The following is an 18,255-nucleotide window of genomic DNA, read 5'->3' on the forward strand; positions in this document are numbered from 1 at the left end:
CAGCGCTGTATGTCACGGAGCTGCTGTCAGCGCTGTATGTCACGGAGCTGCTGTCAGCGCTGTATGTCACGGAGCTGCTGTCAGCGCTGTATGTCACGGTGCTGCTGTCAGCGCTGTATGTCACGGAGCTGCTGTCAGCGCTGTATGTCACGGAGCTGCTGTCAGTGCTGTATGTCACGGAGCTGCTGTCAGCGCTGTATGTCACGGAGCTGCTGTCAGCGCTGTATGTCACGGAGCTGCTGTCAGCGCTGTATGTCACGGTGCTGCTGTCAGCGCTGTATGTCACGGAGCTGCTGTCAGCGCTGTATGTCACGGAGCTGCTGTCAGCGCTGTATGTCACGGAGCTGCTGTCAGCGCTGTATGTCACGGAGCTGCTGTCAGCGCTGTATGTCACGGAGCTGCTGTCAGCGCTGTATGTCACGGTGCTGATGTCAGTGCTCTGTATTACGGTGCTGCTGTCAGTGCTCTGTATCTCCTGCACCCTCTTGTTTGCCTACCCTGGTCCCTGACCTTCCCTCTCCTCCATTGCCTTCATTAGCTCCATAGTCCTGAATTGTCAGAACAATTTCCCAAATAAAAAAAAAATGCTTGTAGTTATCGATCCCAAATTCACCTCATACATGTATTATGCTATTGTCCAGGTGGTGGGACTACGTGCTACCCCCTAATAATTACCCCGTGGCCGCAAATTCGACCTAAAGGTTTGCGAAATTCGCCTCCCATTGAAGTCAATGGAGCCCGCGGCGAACGGTCGTTTTCGCGAACGTTTGTGTCCGTTCGCGTTTCGCGTTCGCGAAACGTCCCGTCGGAAGTTCGTCCATCACTAGTTATGTGTGTGTAAAGGCAGGCGTCCCAATACTGTACTTTTGGCAATATAATAAATAAATATATATATATACATACAAACATATAAAATATGTGCACAATGACTAAGCCATAGATGAGTCCATTTTTTTCATTCATCCAGTAGGTTTATTGAAAAAAACTGACCCAATTCCCCCCCCCCCCCATGCACAATTCCCCCCATGCACAACTCCCCCCCCCCATGCACAATTCCCCCCATGCACAACTCCCCCATGCACAATTCCCCCCATGCACAATCACCCCATGCTCAATTCCCCCCATGCACAACTCCCCCATGTACAACTCCCCCATGCACAATTCCCCCCATGCACAATCACCCCATGCTCAATTCCCCCCATGCACAACTCCCCCATGTACAACTCCCCCATGCACAATTCCCCCATGCACAATCCCCCCATGCACAATCCCCCCCATGCACAACTCCCCCATGCACAATTCCCCCCCCCATGCACAACTCCCCCATGCAAAATACCCCCATGCACAATTCCCCCCCCATGCACAACTCCCCCATGCACAATTCCCTCATGCACAATCCCCCCATGCACAGACTAGATGTGGATGGGGAATCCTGTCCGCTGTGTCTCTGTATTGTGACTGCTGGGATCTACAGTATAGCCTGCAGAGGAAGTTCTCCAACAGGGAGGAGGTACAGAAGTTGATTGGTCGATTACCTTCTGTACAACTACAGCGCCCGTACGGCTGGTCTCTGCTGAACCGGCTGAATATTGACCTATCTATGGGCAGCTTTAGTCCCGGTTTACACTAGAATGCAGTGCAGAAATCCTGCGATCCGTAAAACATTTTCCACACTGCGTTCAGAATGCACGTCCCTTGTGATTTGCAGCGGGTGTCAGTGCAGTGTTAGCGACACTCCAAACGCAGGTCGCAATTGCAGCACATTTGGCTGCACCATGCAATCCGGTTGTAGTGCGTTTCCAAAACGAGAACCTGCACTACTTTAAGTGTAATGCGGAGCGATGTGAGCAAATTCAAATGGCTGTGTTAAATATTTTCTAATGCTGCGTACACACGATCGCACATTCCGACAAGAAAATCCATGGGGTTTTTTCCGACGGACGTTGGCTCAAACTTGTCTTGCATACACAAACTTGTCGGAATTTCCTGAACATGAAGAACGCGATGACGTACAACATGTACGACGAACCGAGAAAAACAACGTTCAATAGCCAGTGCTGCTCTTCTGCTTGATTCCGAACATGCGTGGGATTTTGTACATCGGAATTGTGTACACACGATCAGAATTTACACAAACGGATTTTGTTGTCAGAATATTTGAGAACCAGATCTCAAATTTTGTGCGACGGAAATTCCGATGGAAACTGTCCGATGGCGCCTACACACGGTCGGAACTTCCGACAACAAGTTCCGATCGCACATTTGCCATCAGAAAGTCCGACCGTGTGTACGCGGCATTAGGATTAAAAAAATCCAGGTCACATTTTGGGTTTATTAAATATACAAATTCTGAGTTTCCAGTGATAAGGGGGTGATGGTGGACCCACCAATACATTGTTGGTGGCCTTGATCAGCCGAGCAATGTGGTTGATCTATTTTGGCCAAATTATATATAAATATATATATATAGTCCTAAAGAGGAACCACCAGGTGTGAAGGATCATATTGTGTCCCAAGTAATGAGATTTCCCTAGCACACCATTGAGGACTGAGGAGGACCTGGGAGCTCCCACACAATGTGGTCTGTCCATATATTGTGACACTCCAAACAGCCAGAGATCTTGAGGGAATCAAAGAGATAAGACGTTGGTGCCATCAAGCATAAAGTCCAAGCATTGAGCGATCACCATCACCAGCACACCATTGTAGAAAAGTATAACGGGTACATTTGTTTGGCACTACAGGAAACCGATATTTTAGGACCTCGGAGAACCTTTTCCTTGGGAAGCAGTGATGACAAAATTACCTGGGGAAGGTGGCAAATATGCGACACTTTTATACTTTTCTACAATGGTGTGCTGGGGATATCTCATTGATTGGTGCTTGATGGGGCCAACGTCATATCACTTTAGCACCTACTGTAGGTCTATGGCTGTAGTGAGGGCACTTGATTTCCTTATTATATGAATAAAGTAGATTGTGTGGGACCTCTTAGGTTCCCCTCAGTCCCCAGGTAGATTGTGTGGGAGTCCCCAGGTAGATTGTGTGGGACCTCTTAGGTTCCCCTCAGTCCCCAGGTAGATTGTGTGGGACCTTTTAGGTTCTCCTCAGTCCCCAGGTAGATTGTGTGGGACCTCTTAGGTTCTCCTCAGTCCCCAGGTAGATTGTGTGGGACCTCTTAGGTTCCCCTCAGTCCCCAGGTAGATTGTGTGGGACCTCTTAGGTTCCCCTCAGTCCCCAGGTAGATTGTGTGGGAACTCTTAGGTTCCCCTCAGTCCCCAGGTAGATTGTGTGGGACCTCTTAGGTTCCCCTCAGTCCCCAGGTAGATTGTGTGGGACCTCTTAGGTTCCCCTCAGTCCCCAGGTAGATTGTGTGGGAACTCTTAGGTTCCCCTCAGTCCCCAGGTAGATTGTGTGGGAACTCTTAGGTTCCCCTCAGTCCCCAGGTAGATTGTGTAGGACCTCTTAGGTTCTCCTCAGTCCCCAGGTAGATTGTGTGGGACCTCTTAGGTTCTCCTCAGTCCCCAGGTAGATTGTGTGGGACCTCTTAGGTTCTCCTCAGTCCCCAGGTAGATTGTGTGGGAACTCTTAGGTTCCCCTCAGTCCCCAGGTAGATTGTGTGGGACCTCTTAGGTTCTCCTCAGTCCCCAGGTAGATTGTGTGGGAACTCTTAGGTTCCCCTCAGTCCCCAGGTAGATTGTGTGGGACCTCTTAGGTTCTCCTCAGTCCCCAGGTAGATTGTGTGGGACCTCTTAGGTTCCCCTCAGTCCCCAGGTAGATTGTGTGGGACCTCTTAGGTTCTCCTCAGTCCCCAGGTAGATTGTGTGGGACCTCTTAGGTTCTCCTCAGTCCCCAGGTAGATTGTGTGGGAACTCTTAGGTTCTCCTCAGTCCCCAGGTAGATTGTGTGGGAACTCTTAGGTTCTCCTCAGTCCCCAGGTAGATTGTGTGGGACCTCTTAGGTTCTCCTCAGTCCCCAGGTAGATTGTGTGGGAACTCTTAGGTTCTCCTCAGTCCCCAGGTAGATTGTGTGGGAACTCTTAGGTTCCCCTCAGTCCCCAGGTAGATTGTGTGGGACCTCTTAGGTTCCCCTCAGTCCCCAGGTAGATTGTGTGGGACCTCTTAGGTTCTCCTCAGTCCCAAGGTAGATTGTGTGGGACCTCTTAGGTTCTCCTCAGTCCCCAGTGGTGTGCTGGTTATATCTCATTGCTTGGACTTTATACTTGAGGGCATCTAAGTCTACTGCTGTAAAGAGTGCACTGGATTTCCCAAATATATGGACGGCTCGGATTATGTGGGACCTCCCAGGCTCTCTTCAGTTCTCAGTGATGTGCTGGTGATATCCCATTGCCTGGACTTTATTCTCCTAGGCCTATGGCCATAAGGAGTGCAATGGAATTTCCAAATTTATGAATGAAGCAGATTGTGTGGGATCTCTCAGGTTCCCCTCAGTCCCCAATAATGTCTGATATTTCCACATAGATATCTATATCCTGGCTCCCAGAATTACCCCCCCGGCTGCGGCCTTCAGATTGTACATTGGAGAATCAGGGACATGTAAATGTATTTAAAAAACGACACTACCATGACTGGAAGATAAGCATGTAGGGCAGGTGGGTGACACTCGCTCCATGTTTCCCTCCTCGTTGAGTGTCAAGTGTTGGTCACATAAGTGCTAGGCACCCTCAACAGGATCACTCTCCTGCATATGGGGTATCTTTATTTGTGCCATATTCATCAATGCCCCGGGACAAGGCGGAGGCCGCTTTCAGGGATAACTCAACCTTAAGGCGGACATACAACTTCAATATGGCTGTACACCGTCTACATTTAAACAAAAAAACTGTCTTCCAGTTAACTTTCCCATCCCCGTGTCAATGTGCACCTTCAGGCCGCGTACACACGGGCGGACTGTATGGCGTACTTAGTCCGTCGAAACACATTTCAGCGGACAGTCCGCTCGTGTGTGGGCTTCAGCGGACTTTTTCAGCGTGCAGTCTGGCGTACTAAGTATTTCGGATTTTTCGAAATACTGTCCGTCATACTTTGGTTTCAGCGGACAATCCGCTCGTCAGTAGGCTAGTTCGACGGACTAAGAATGGCGCATGCTCAGAAAGGATTTACACGGCGGAAGGTTGCATTGCTGTGTATTGGACGTCCTATTTCTAGTCCCGTCGTACGTGCTGTACACGTCATCGCGCAAGCTTTCGACGGACTGTTTGTGCATCCGTGTGTGGTCAAGTCCGTTCATTCGAAAGTAGGACGGACTGTCCGTCGGATTGTATGATGGACTAAGTAGGCCATACAATCCGCCCGTGTGTACGCGGCTTCACTTTAACTTCTTGCACTTAGGACAGGGTGACCAGATGTCCCCGGGTTCAGGGGACAGTCCCCGGATTGAGGACACTGTCCCCGGACCAATTCTGTCCCTAGATTTGATTTCAACAGGAGCTGGGGCAATTTTCAAAGACAGTCAGTGCAGAATAAAAAAAAAAAATCTGAATTACACCCCTCCCCCTCCCCCGCTCCTACTAGCTTAGGGGGTGTATTCTTTCCATTCTCTGTGTCCCTTTCTGATGATGATGTGTTGGTCGGAGCGGATGGAATATTTCTTCAGTTTCCGGCACATGCCCATTCAGCTCACATCTTCTTCTGCCTTGGCTCAATTCATCAGCCGCCTGCCTGATTATCTCCTTCCCCGGCAGAGTCATTTTCCTCCGGGCCCCACCCAGTAGTAGGCGGGGCCCAGAGAGTGAGACCTGAGAGGCTGTGAGGCCGGCGGAGGCGACGGGCAGAGAGGCTGTGAGGCCGGCGGAGGCGACGGGCAGAGAGGCTGTTAGGCGGGCGGAGGCGACGGGCAGAGAGAGGCTGTGAGGCGGGCGGAGGCGATGGGCAGAGAGAGGCTGTGAGGCGGGCGGAGGCGACGGGCAGAGAGGCTGTGAGGCGGGCGGAGGCGACGGGCAGAGAGAGGCTGTGAGGCGGGCGGAGGCGACGGGCAGAGAGGCTGTGAGGCGGGCAGAGGCGACGGGCAGAGAGAGGCAGCTGAGATCAGCTGATGATGTCCAGCAGCAGGAATAGAGGGGGAGGGGATCCAATCGGGGGGCTGCCAGTGCCTTCAAGGCTTCAACACAGGTGAGCTTTGGGGGTGTCTGTGAATAGACTACATTGCACTGTGTCTGTCTCTCTGGCATAATGGATGGTATCAGAACTCACAGGCAGCGGGGGGCACTTATTGGTCACAAAATCAGCACCCAGCAGCCATGTTATGTGATACACTGTGACAGAGCCATGATAGAGCGCCCCCTGCCTGTGAGTTATCATGATGCTGATGATCTTAACCAGTTTCTGATCGCCTGATAGCAGATTTACTGCTACAGGGGGGTCGCACCGCACAGGATCACTTATACACGTGATCCTGCATTTCTGGGTATCAGAGCCAATCAGCGGATCCGGTGGACTCGCCTAGTGGTCTGCTATGTAAACAAGGCAGTTCACCATTCTGTCAGTATGGAAGACATTGATCCTGTGTTCCTGCAGAGCAAGTACAGGGATCTATGTCTTCCCTTAGTAAAAGCACCTCCCCCACAGTGAGAAAACACTTGTTAGGCACACATTTAACCCATTGATTGCCCTACATGTTATCCCCTTCCAAGGCAGTGTCATTAGTACAGTGACAGTGCATATTTTTAGCACTGATCACTGTATTAATGTCACTGGTTCCCACAAAGTGTCAATAATGCCGCGTACACACGACGAGCGGAATGTTAGACAGAAAAAGTCAGACGGAATCTTTTCATCGTATATTCCGATTGTGTGTGGGGCCTCATCTGACTTTTTTTTTCGAAAATTCTGACGGACCTAGAAATAAAACATGTTTTAAATATTTCCGACTGAACCATTTCCTATCAGGAAAACCGCTCGTCTTTGTGCTGTTCCGACGGACCAAAAATGACCCATGCTCTGAAGCAAGTATGAGATGGAAGCTATTGGCTACTGGCTATTGAACTTCCTTTTCTAGTCCCGTCCTATGTGTTGTACGTCACCACGTTCTTGACGATCGGACTTTGGTGTGACCGTGTTTAAGCAAGACAATTTCAGTGGAACTCCATCAGAAAAACCTTCAGAGTTTATTCCGACAGGAAAACCGGTCGCGTGTAAGCAGCATTAGTGTCCAATTTGTCCACCACAATATCGCAGTCCCGCTATGAGTCGCTGATTGCTGCCATTACCAGTAAAAGAAAAACATGCCCCCGGATTTCATTTTAAAAATATGGTCACCTTACCTTAACACTAACCCCCACCCCCTGTAACACCCCCCTATAACCCTAACACTCCCCCCATCCCCTGGAACACTAACCCCCATAACCCTAACACTCCTCCCATCCCCTGGAACACTAACCCCCATAACCCTAACACTCCCCCACCCCCTGTAGCACCTACCCGTCCTATAATCCTAACACTCCCCCCATCCCCTGGAACACTAACCCCCATAACCCTAACACTCCCCCCATCCCCTGGAACACTAACCCCCCCATAACGCTAACACTTCCCCCACCCCCTGTAACACTGACCCTCCCTATAACCCTAACACTCCCCCACCCCCTGTAGCACCTACCCGTCCTATAACCCTAACACTACCCCCCATCCCCTGTAACACTAACCCTCCACCTCTTGTAACACCAACACTCCCTAGAACCTTAACACTAACACCCCCACCACCTGTAACACTAACCTTCCCTATAACCCTAACACAAACCCAATGCCCCCTGATGGGTGCTACTTCCTCTTTGTCTCCCTGCAAAGGTAAAGCATAATGGACTACTGTGCATCTCATCGCATCGCATAGTAGTCCATTATGTGTCACTTACCTGACACAGGAGCCAGTGAAGTCACCGCTGTCCCCTGTAGCACGAAGCGTCCATCTTCCTTCCGGGTATCACTGCTCCGGCGCTGTGAGTGGCCGGAGCAATGACGTCACTTCCACGCATGTGCACGGGAACTGCCACTAACGGCATATCGCTCAGTGCGCCTGCTCGCCGCTGTCTACGACACATGCGCCATAGACAGAGGTGGCTGTCTTTTTGCAAAGCGTGTAGGTTTAGGAGATATTTCTTGGACCTACAGGTAAGCCTTAATCTAGCCTCACCTGTAGGTAAAAGTGGTCCGTAAGGGTTTACAACCACTTTAAAGTGTTTCTAAAGGCTCAAGGGTTTTTCTATTCTATTCTATGCATGAAGGTAAAAAAAAACTTCGCAGTGCAGGAGCACACACCCCATCCGCCTAATACCTGAGCCCCATCATGATCCAGTGATGTGCAAGAGAGCCTCAGCTCTCCGGGAACTCTCTCTCCCTATTGGCTCCCACTGAGCCAATCAGGAGAGAGAGGGGGAGGGCTGAATGGACACAGAGCCCCAGCTTGGAAGCGAGCCTGTTTGCTCTGGGGGCACTTGGGAGGTGGGAGGGGCCAGGAGTGCCAGCGAGGGACCCAAAAAGAGGAGGATGGGGGCTGCTCTGTGCAAAACCACTACATAGAGCTGAAAGTATAACGTGTTCGTTATTTAAAAAAAAAAAAGAAGAAGACTTTAATATCACTTTAACAATCTTACTTTTGCTATGCATGTAGGTGGCATATAAATCCCAAGTCCATCAGTCCCCGTTGTGAAGTGGGGACACAGTCACCTATGGACAGTACTGATGACCGGCAAAGATCATACAAGTGCTAACCTATAAATAAGGAAAGTTCTAGAGACGCCGCTCTAGAAATTGACATCAATCAGAAACAGATGCACAGAATCTTGTGGTTCAGAAAGAATTTAATGCAACATGTTGCAAGCAACAGAACCATCAACAACAAACCCCTTAAGTGCCATGAACCTCCCATCCTATAGGGGGCCTTCACATCCCTTTGCTGTGGGGTTTCAGCCACTTCATGTGATTTTAAAGTGCAAAAGTGTCACCAAAGTAACAAAACAAAAGTGGTCACCTGGACTTTGGAATACACATTGGAACTTCTTCAACATGACGTGAGGACAATCTGACAAATTGCTTGTGTACGGCATCGGACCACCAACATGATCCACAAACATTCTGTGGCAAGTCTCTGACCCAACAGGGGGAGGGGGCCACTAAAGGTATTTAAAGGTGTGGTAGATGAGGTGTACTTAAGGCTGCGGGGGAGGGGGGGAATCTGTGCTTATGAAAGACATTTATGTCAACTGGAATTAGTCCCAAAAGCTGCCGACTGCCATCCTGAAGTGTCCTCCTCTTTGTGTCTCTGGAGAGAGGGGTGGGATTGTGGCAGATCTCATAGAAGGTCCGTCATGGATGTGCTTCCTTACTTTCCCACCAATCAGCATTGTGCTGGTGTAGACCCAATCATTGTGAGTGCTGAGTCTCAGCTTCTTGTTACGTCTCCTTGGAGTATTCCTCAATCTCTGATTCCTCGATCTCTGATTCTTCAGTCTCTGATTCCTCAATCTCTGATTCCTCGCTCTCTGATTCCTCGATCTCCGATTCCTCAGTCTCTGATTCCTCAATCTCCGATTCCTCGCTCTCTGATTCTTCAGTCTCTGATTCCTCAATCTCTGATTCCTCGCTCTCTGATTCCTCAGTCTCTGATTCCTCAGTCTCCGATTCCTCGATCTCAAATTCCTCTGTCTCTGATTCCTCGATCTCTGATTCCTCAGTCTCTGATTCCTCGATCTCTGATTCCTCGATCTCTGATTCTTCAGTCTCTGATTCCTCAATCTCTGATTCCTCGCTCTCTGATTCCTCGATCTCCGATTCCTCAGTCTCTGATTCCTCGATCTCCGATTCCTCAGTCTCTGATTCCTCAATCTCCAATTCCTCGATCTCAAATTCCTCAGTCTCTGATTCCTCGATCTCTGATTCCTCTGTCTCTGATTCCTCGATCTCTGATTCCTCAGTCTCTGATTCCTCGATCTCTGATTCCTCGATCTCTGATTCCTCAGTCTCTGATTCCTCGATCTCCGATTTCTCGATCTCTGATTCCTCGATCTCTGATTCCTCAGTCTCTGAGTCCTCGGTCTCTGATTCCTCGATCTCTGATTCCTTGATCTCTGATTCCTCAGTCTCTGATTCCTCGCTCTCCGATTCCTCGATCTCTGATTCCTCAGTCTCTGATTCCTCGCTTTCCGATTCCTCGATCTCTGATTCCTCAGTCTCTGATTCCTCGCTCTCCGATTCCTCGATCTCTGATTCCTCGATCTCTGATTCTTCAGTCTCTGATTCCTCGCTCTCCGATTCCTCGATCTCTGAGTTCTCGATCTCTGATTCCTCGATCTCTGATTCCTTGATCTCTGATTCCTCGATCACTGAGCACCAACAGACCATAGGGCAGGGAATGGCGTTGAAGGGCAGTCAATCGGTTGTGCTGTACTGTGGTTCTCTGATGCCTGGATATTGAACTGATAATTGTACAATGTCACCTATACTATTGTAGTTACTAGTCCTTCACTTCTCTGCACTTCACTGATACTTGCAGCTCCTCTACTCTTTTGTGCTGCAAGAAAGTATTCAGAGTAGGACCCTGGACCCCCCAGTTATATGCCCAGCAAGGTTCTACCATGAGGGCAGCGCCAAGGTGGCCTCTGTGATATTGCAGTTTGGAGAGTTATGGTCTTGGCAGTTGGCACTTTCTGTGGTCCATTCCCTGATATGGATGATAAGAGGGCAGCAGGGACCAGTCTGAGTTGGTGGGGGGGGGGGGGGGGGTAAAGGCTTATCTTCTTTTTTTAATTCTCTTTGGATCTCTCTACAGCAAGGTACGTGTCCAGCAGGCCTCCTTGCAGTTCTGAGTCACTGAGATGCTTCTTCTCCCTCTCTGCTCGCGATCGGGTCCAGGATGGAGAGCGTAGATACCCAGCACGGGGCAGGGGAGGTAACTGTAGACCTGTAAATGAACAGAGGGTATCAGAGAGGGCATTCCACCAGACACAAAATCCTAACATGTAAACTTACATACAGAAATGTATCCAGGATGGTCACAACTCAGTGCCGTCCTTTCTGGACCATGAAGGTCATAGAAAGAGCTGAGCTGATCCTTCATGTATTCCGAGCACGCTCTCACCCAACACTGGAATTCTTTTATTAAAGGTTCATTAGCCTTGGGGTGGATGCTGAGTCACCTGCAAGGCTTGCCCATTTTTTACCCTCAGCTCCATCCTCTACTGCAGCACAATATATGGCTCTTCATGTCTAAATACATTTTGGATGGCAGATCATTTTCCAAGGTCACAGGGGGGCCTCTTGGCCATTTGGAATTGATTTCTACCATCACACTAAAGCTTTAGAAGGACGTATCTCCAAGCGACACTTCTGTCTGACTGTGATATGTTGTGTAACTGTACGGGGCTGTCTCCAGTTCTTCCTCCTCTCCAGCATCAGGACAGGAAGGTATCCCCATGATTAACCACTTGCTTACTGGGCACTTAAACCCCCCTCAGTCCCAGACCAATTTTCAGCTTTCAGCGCTGATGCACTTTGAATGACAATTGCGCGGTCATACAACACTGTACCCAAATGAAATTTTTATCATTTTTTTCCTACAAATAGAGCTTTCTTTTGGTGGTATTTAATTCCAGCTCGGAGTTTTATTTTTTGCTAAACAAACAAAAAAAGATGCAAAAAAAAAAATCATGTTTTAATAGTTTGTTATAAAATTTTGCAAACGGGTCATTTTTCTCCTTCATTGAAGTGCGCTGATTAGGCGGCACTGATAGGCTGCATTGGTGGGCACTGATAGGCTGCATTGGTGGGCACTGATAGGCTGCACTGGTGGGCACTGATAGGCATAGTTAAGGCGGCACTAATAGGCACAGATAAGGCGGCACTGATGGGCACAGATAAGGCGGCACTGATGGGCAAAGATGGGCACAGATAAGATGGCACGGATGGGTGGCACGGATAAGTGGCACGGATGGGTGGCACGGATGGGCACTGATAGGTACCACAGATAGATGGGACTGATGGGCACTGATAGGTGGCACTGATAGGTGGCTCTGATAGGTGGCACTGCTGGGCACTGATGGGCAGCACTGCTGGGCACTGATGGGCGGCACTGCTGGGCACTGATGGGCGGCACTGGGGTGCAGCACCTTTGAGGCAGATTGTGGGCACTGTGGGTGGCACTGTGGGAGGCACTGTGGGTGGCACTGTGGGGTGGCACTGTGGGTGGCACTATGGGCACTGACGGGGGGCACTTACTTTTATTCAGGATGGCACTGCGGGAGGCAGGTGGGCACTGGCAGGTGGTAGCTTGTATTGCTGGCCGTGATCGGGACTGATGTCCCGATCACGGCCGCCGGTGATCGGCTTTTTTTTTTTCTCCTCGTGCTGTCAGCGCGAGGAGGAATAATAGCCGATTACCGGCTCCGTTCTATCACATGATCAGCTGTCATTGGCTGACAGCTGATCACGTGATAAGGGGTCGGGATCGACCCCTTGCACGGATCGGTGATCAGGCAAGTCTCATGGACTCGCCGATCACAGAGCGCGCCGCGCGCGCCCCTCAGGGGGCGCGCAGGCCCGCTCGTACACGGGACGACGTCAATAGACGTAGTCCCGGAAATGTAGGTCCGCGCTAATGCCGTCATTTGGCTATAGCACGGATCCCAAGTGGTTAAAGTAGAAAAAGTAAAAGTAGCCACTGAACTCGTTATTTGGTTTATCTCATCGCTTGTTCTTTCCATCCACTGATCCAATGGATCTGCTAGACAGGAGATTCTGCTGTGTTTGAGCAGTGAGGTAGTCACCCTCAATGGTAGTATAGAAGCGGTGTAATATATATATATATACACACAGCATATAGATCAGCCTTTCTCAAACTTTTCAGCACAGAGTAACCCTTGAAATAACTTTCCGGTCTCAGGGAACTCCTTCTAAAGATTCTACATCTACAGCCCCTTACACACTATCAGATTGTCTGCTGAGTTTTTCCTTCAGATTTACCAAAACCATGTAGTAGAAGGGCCTGCCTGATTGCATACGCATTGAAACTCCTAAGGTCTGACCTCATATTATATGGTTTTGGTAAATCTGAAGGAAAAACTCAGCAGACAATCTGATAGTTTGTACGGGGCTTAAAACTCAGGATACATTAGTGTGATGGTCAGTGGGAAGAATGTTCCTTACTCTTGTAGTCAATGGGAAAAATTACCTTCTTACAGATAGATAAAAAGATGAATGGTGTCAGTGGGAACTTATCTGAGAGGCAGAAATTGTTCATTGACCAAGGAGCCCCTACAACCTCTGGAGGAACCCTGGTATTCCATGGATCCCTGGTTGAGAAACCCTGATATGACCTCTTCCCATATCCATCCAACCAGCATAAACAAGACACAAAACACCCTCTGGAGGGCTGTAGGGCACAAAGGGTGACCAACACCACCCAAGAGCCTCGAACCTACAGTATAGCATTCATTAGAGGAAAAGTAAAAAGACCTTCCAGCACTCAGACCAAGGAACTTCAACCAGGGACCAAGGCACGTATTGCACGAAACACCTAGTGCAATACTTTCAAAATTGTTTATTATAAAATCATAAAATGGTAACATACTTCACAAAAGCATATAGCTCTGAGGAAGGGGGTCTGTCTCCTGAAGCGCGTAAGTTTCTCCATTGTGCGCCGTTGGTGGGGATGCTCACCTCACTTGCTGGATTTCTGCTATTGTCTAGCTTGATTTTATTCTGCTTTTTACCATTTTATAATAAACAATTTTGGATGTAATGCACGAGGCATTTGCACCCTGTTGTTCATGTTTTCACATATATATCATTCACCCCTGAGGACTTTGGAGCAGTTATTTTATGCTTCTTGATGAAATAGTCCCACCTTATAACCTATTTTTGAGGGAGGCGCGATCTGTCTTCTGGCGGACAGAAGAATCAGATAAATGCCCCACTGGGGAAAATGGTTTCCAGCAAGAATTGTATTTCCTTAGCTTGAGGTTGTGTTGGCTTTTACCCTCAGAGAGGCCGTCATCTCACATGGCACCTTCCTGTGATGCCTGGGCTATGGTCTACACCTTGCCCACCACTTACTTCTTATCCGCCTGATGCTGTGTCCTATTGATATGGAAGAAATCAGGAATACAAGGCCTGTACAGCCGCACTCTTCCCCAAAGCATACTTAGACACCTGCATACTAGAGTGTGTGGCAGGATATTATAGTGGTGAGTGTATATAGAGACAGTAGGGTGGCATGAAGGGACATAACATCCCATCCAATGTAATATATGGGAGCTGCAAATGGTGACCTGGTTTAGAAGGTGCTTATGTCTGACAGAGACTCACAAGATAGTACAGAAAGTATGGCAGCCCCCCGATATTTGCACCTTCGAGTTCAAGTTGTCAGGGCTGGGCTCTTAGCAGCTCCCTTCTCTGTGCTCAGGCTGCTCAGCTGTCGGTTAATTATCAGCACTTCGTCATTACCTGCTCGTCAGTCCCGCCTACAGCCTGCCCCTTATGGCTATTTAAACTGCCCTGTTCATTCCTTTCCTGCCTTTGCCTGGTCAACATATCTGGAGATTCTTTGATGTGTTCCTGTGAATGACTTTGCCCGGCTGATGTCTCTTCTGGTTCCTGATCCCGTTCTTCTGCCTCTGACTATGCTGATCTCTGGTTTCCTGATTACTGGCCTGTCTGACTACCCATTTTGGTTACCAATCCCTGGCCTTATGTTTTGACCACATTTACTGTTCTGTACAATTTTTACCATTGCATTAAAGGTGTGATTTTTACTGCATTTCTGCCTCAGTCTGATTCATGGTTCCTGACACCAGTCCACCACGAAGCTTCCATGTTTCTAACCTGTTCTTCTGAGATGGAACATCATCATTTTATCATTGAACCTTCATTATTTTTTACATAATGGCTAAAAAATTGAAGTTTCTTTAATAACACGGGAGACCAAGTTGGATTTATTGTTATTTCTTTACAGTAGCCCTGAAATCAGAGCAAAATGGTGGAAATTAAGTTAAAAATCTTAATTCATTAACCGCTTGCTGACCAGCTGCCACAGTTATATTGCAGCAGGTTGGCACGTGCAAATCGCCATAGCTGTTCATCGGCCGCATTGAGAGCTCTAGGGGGCGTGCACATGTCGCCTGAGGCACGTGCGCCTGGAGCCAATGAACTTGGCAGGTGGCCGTGATGTCCGCCGGCGACCTGCAATCGTTCCAGAGAGAGACAGATCAGGGATCTGTCAATGAAAAACAGACAGATCATCGTTCTGTCAGGGAAGTAGAGAGAGATCTGCTGTTCCTAGTGATCAGGAACAGCAATCTCTCTCCTCCTCCAGTTAGAAACCCCCCGATCGCCCCCTAGTGCTAACCCCTTCCCTGCCAGTGACATTTATACATTAATCAGTGGCTATTTTTAGCTCTGATCTGCCACAATGTGTCAGTCCCGCAAAAAAATCGCTGATCACCGCCATTACTAGTAAAAAAAAAAAAATATACTAAAAATGCCATAAATCTATCCCCTATTTTGTAGACGGTATAACTTGCGCAAACCAATCTATATACGCTTATTGTGATTTTCTTTTTTTTTTTTACCAAAAATATGTAGAATACATATTGGCCTAAACTGATGAATACATTTTTTTTTTTTGGACATTTAATATAGCAGAAAGTAAAATATATTGTTTTTTGTTTTTTCAAAATTGTCGCTCATTTTTTTGTTTATAGCGTGAAAAATAAAAACCGAGGTGAAAATACCACCAAAATAAAGCTCTTTTTGTGGGGAAAAAAAAGGACTTAAATGTTGTTTGGGTACGGCGTCGCACAACTGGGCAATCGTCAGTTAAAGCGACGCAGTGCTGTTTCGCAAAAAAACTTCCAGTCATTAAGTGGGTAAATTAAGTTAAGATTCTCCTCAACCGTCCAATAATATGACCAGCATATGATTGCACAGGTAAGTAGATTTTTGTAAGAAGTCATGCAGGCATGGTAGGTGGGCCCGTCTCCTAGGTCCAGTCTACATTTCTGTGGCTTCAGACAATAGTCATGATGGACGCCATACCTGGGGGCGGAGGCTCGTTGTGCGGGTTTTCATCATCGGAGTCGGCGAACACTTCGGCCAGTTCCTGATCGGACATATCTGTGAGTTCTGTCAGGTCCAGGAGATCAAAGTGCACTTCGAGAGAGGAGACGCTGCTCAGAGGCTCTGCAAAGGTGCCAACAAAGGACCCGTCACTCCACACCGCCCACAACAACAAGAACGCTTTATATGCCCATCTAACACTAATGTAACTTTCATTACAGCGGCGTCACCACACACCAGGGGGGCGCCCACACACCAGGGGGCGCCCACACACCAGGGGGCGCCCGGGGCTGCTTACAGTGTCACCTGCACAGAAAAATGACACATTTTTCTATTTTGGTCCAATGGGAAGGTGAGAGGAACAGGACGGCGCAAGAAGTCATCTGTTTGCATTTTCCTCTACAAGGCCCAGTTCACACCTTTGGCATTTTTAGTGCTTTTTGCATTTTGCAGATTGGCACCACAGTCCATTTATCGTGGTTTCCTATGGAAGGTGTTCTGTAGTGCAAATCTGCAAAATGCACTAAAAACGCCAAAAGGTGTGAATCAGGCCTTACAGTGTTTGAATGGAAAGATATTCCAGGAGCTTTTCCGAAAAGTAACAGTACATGCAGACAGTACATGCAGACAGTACATGCAGGCAGTACATGCAGACAGTACATGCAGACAGTACATGCAGGCAGTACATGCAGACAGTACATGCAGACAGTACATGCAAACAGTACATGCAGACAGTACATGCAAACAGTACATGCAGACAGTACATGCAAACAGTACATGCAGACAGTACATGCAGACAGTACATGCAAACAGTACATGCAGACAGTACATGCAAACAGTACATGCAGACAGTACATGCAAACAGTACATGCAGACAGTACATGCAGACAGTACATGCAGACAGTACATGCAAACAGTACATGCAGACAGTACATGCAGACAGTACATGCAAACAGTACATGCAGACAGTACATGCAAACAGTACATGCAGACAGTACATGCAAACAGTACATGCAGACAGTACATGCAGACAGTACATGCAGACAGTACATGCAAACAGTACATGCAGACAGTACATGCAAACAGTACATGCAGGCAGTACATGCAGACAGTACATGCAGACAGTACATGCAGGCAGTACATGCAGACAGTACATGCAAACAGTACATGCAGGCAGTACATGCAGACAGTACATGCAGACAGTACATGCAGACAGTACATGCAGGCAACAGGAGGGGACTTGACTATCATGTGACCAGCAGGTGTCTGTTACCTGTGGCTGTAGTGGCCAGAGCTTTGCTGCAATATGTTGCACCACATGGGCTTCACATGGCCTCCTGGGTGATACCGAGAATGAAATAGGGATGGGAAAGACTGCTTGGGATTCCAACTGGTAGGTTTAATATAGAGCAGTGGTCTCCAGACAGGCCCTCTACTTTCCTTGATCTGGCCCTCAGGGCACTATTCCTCCCACTGACACCAATGATGGGGCACTATTCCTCCCACTGACACCAATGATGGGACACTATTCCTCCCACTGACACCAATGATGGGGCACTATTAATCCCACTGATACCAATGATGAGGCACTATTCCCCCCCACTGACACCAATGATGGGGCACTATTCCTACTACTGATACCATTGATGGGGCACTATTCCCCCCACTGACACCAATGATGGGGCACTATTCCTACTACTGATACCATTGATGGGGCACTATTCCTCCCACTGACACCAATGATGGGGCACTATTCCTCCCACTGACACCAATGATGGGGCAACATTCCTCCCACTGACACCAATGATGGGGCACTATTCCTCCCACTGACACCAATGATGGGGCACTATTAATCCCACTGATACCAATGATGAGGCACTATTCCCCCCACTGACACCAATGATGGGACACTATTCCTACTACTGATACCATTGATGGGGCACTATTCCTCCCACTGACACCAATGATGGGGCACTATTCCTCCCACTAATACCAATGATGGGGCACTATTCCTCCCACTGACACCAATGATGGGGCACTATTCCTCCCACTGACACCAATGATGTGGCACTATTCCTCCCACTGACACCAATGACGGGGCACTATTCCTCCCACTGACACCAATGATGGGGCACTATTCCTCCCACTGACACCAATGATGGGGCACTATTCCTCCCACTAATACCAATGATGG

At 48.5% G+C, this 18,255-nt stretch overlaps 2 protein-coding genes across 2 annotated transcripts in view; both read right to left on the reverse strand.

The window, feature by feature from the left end:
* Window positions 1-9,263: 9,263 nt before the first annotated feature.
* LOC143926579 (uncharacterized) lies at window positions 9,264-10,352 on the reverse strand. The gene has a single exon (XM_077450453.1). The coding sequence runs from the start codon at window positions 10,350-10,352 to the stop codon at window positions 9,405-9,407; it is 948 nt and encodes a 315-aa protein (XP_077306579.1). The 3' UTR covers window positions 9,264-9,404.
* A 401-nt stretch (window positions 10,353-10,753) lies between these two features.
* DBNDD1 (dysbindin domain containing 1) overlaps window positions 10,754-18,255 on the reverse strand; it is a 35,469-nt gene continuing 27,967 nt past the window's right edge. The window contains exons 3-4 of the mRNA XM_077450467.1: window positions 16,041-16,184; window positions 10,754-10,911 (exon numbers count right to left, since the gene is read on the reverse strand). Coding sequence (XP_077306593.1) covers window positions 10,754-10,911; window positions 16,041-16,184 — 302 coding nt within the window. The remainder of the gene's footprint in view (window positions 10,912-16,040; window positions 16,185-18,255) is intronic.

This window comes from Lithobates pipiens, unplaced genomic scaffold (genome assembly GCF_037356315.1).
Source record: "Lithobates pipiens isolate NorthernLeopardFrog02 unplaced genomic scaffold, aLitPip1_a1.2 Scaffold_10, whole genome shotgun sequence".
NCBI lineage: Eukaryota > Metazoa > Chordata > Amphibia > Anura > Ranidae > Lithobates > Lithobates pipiens.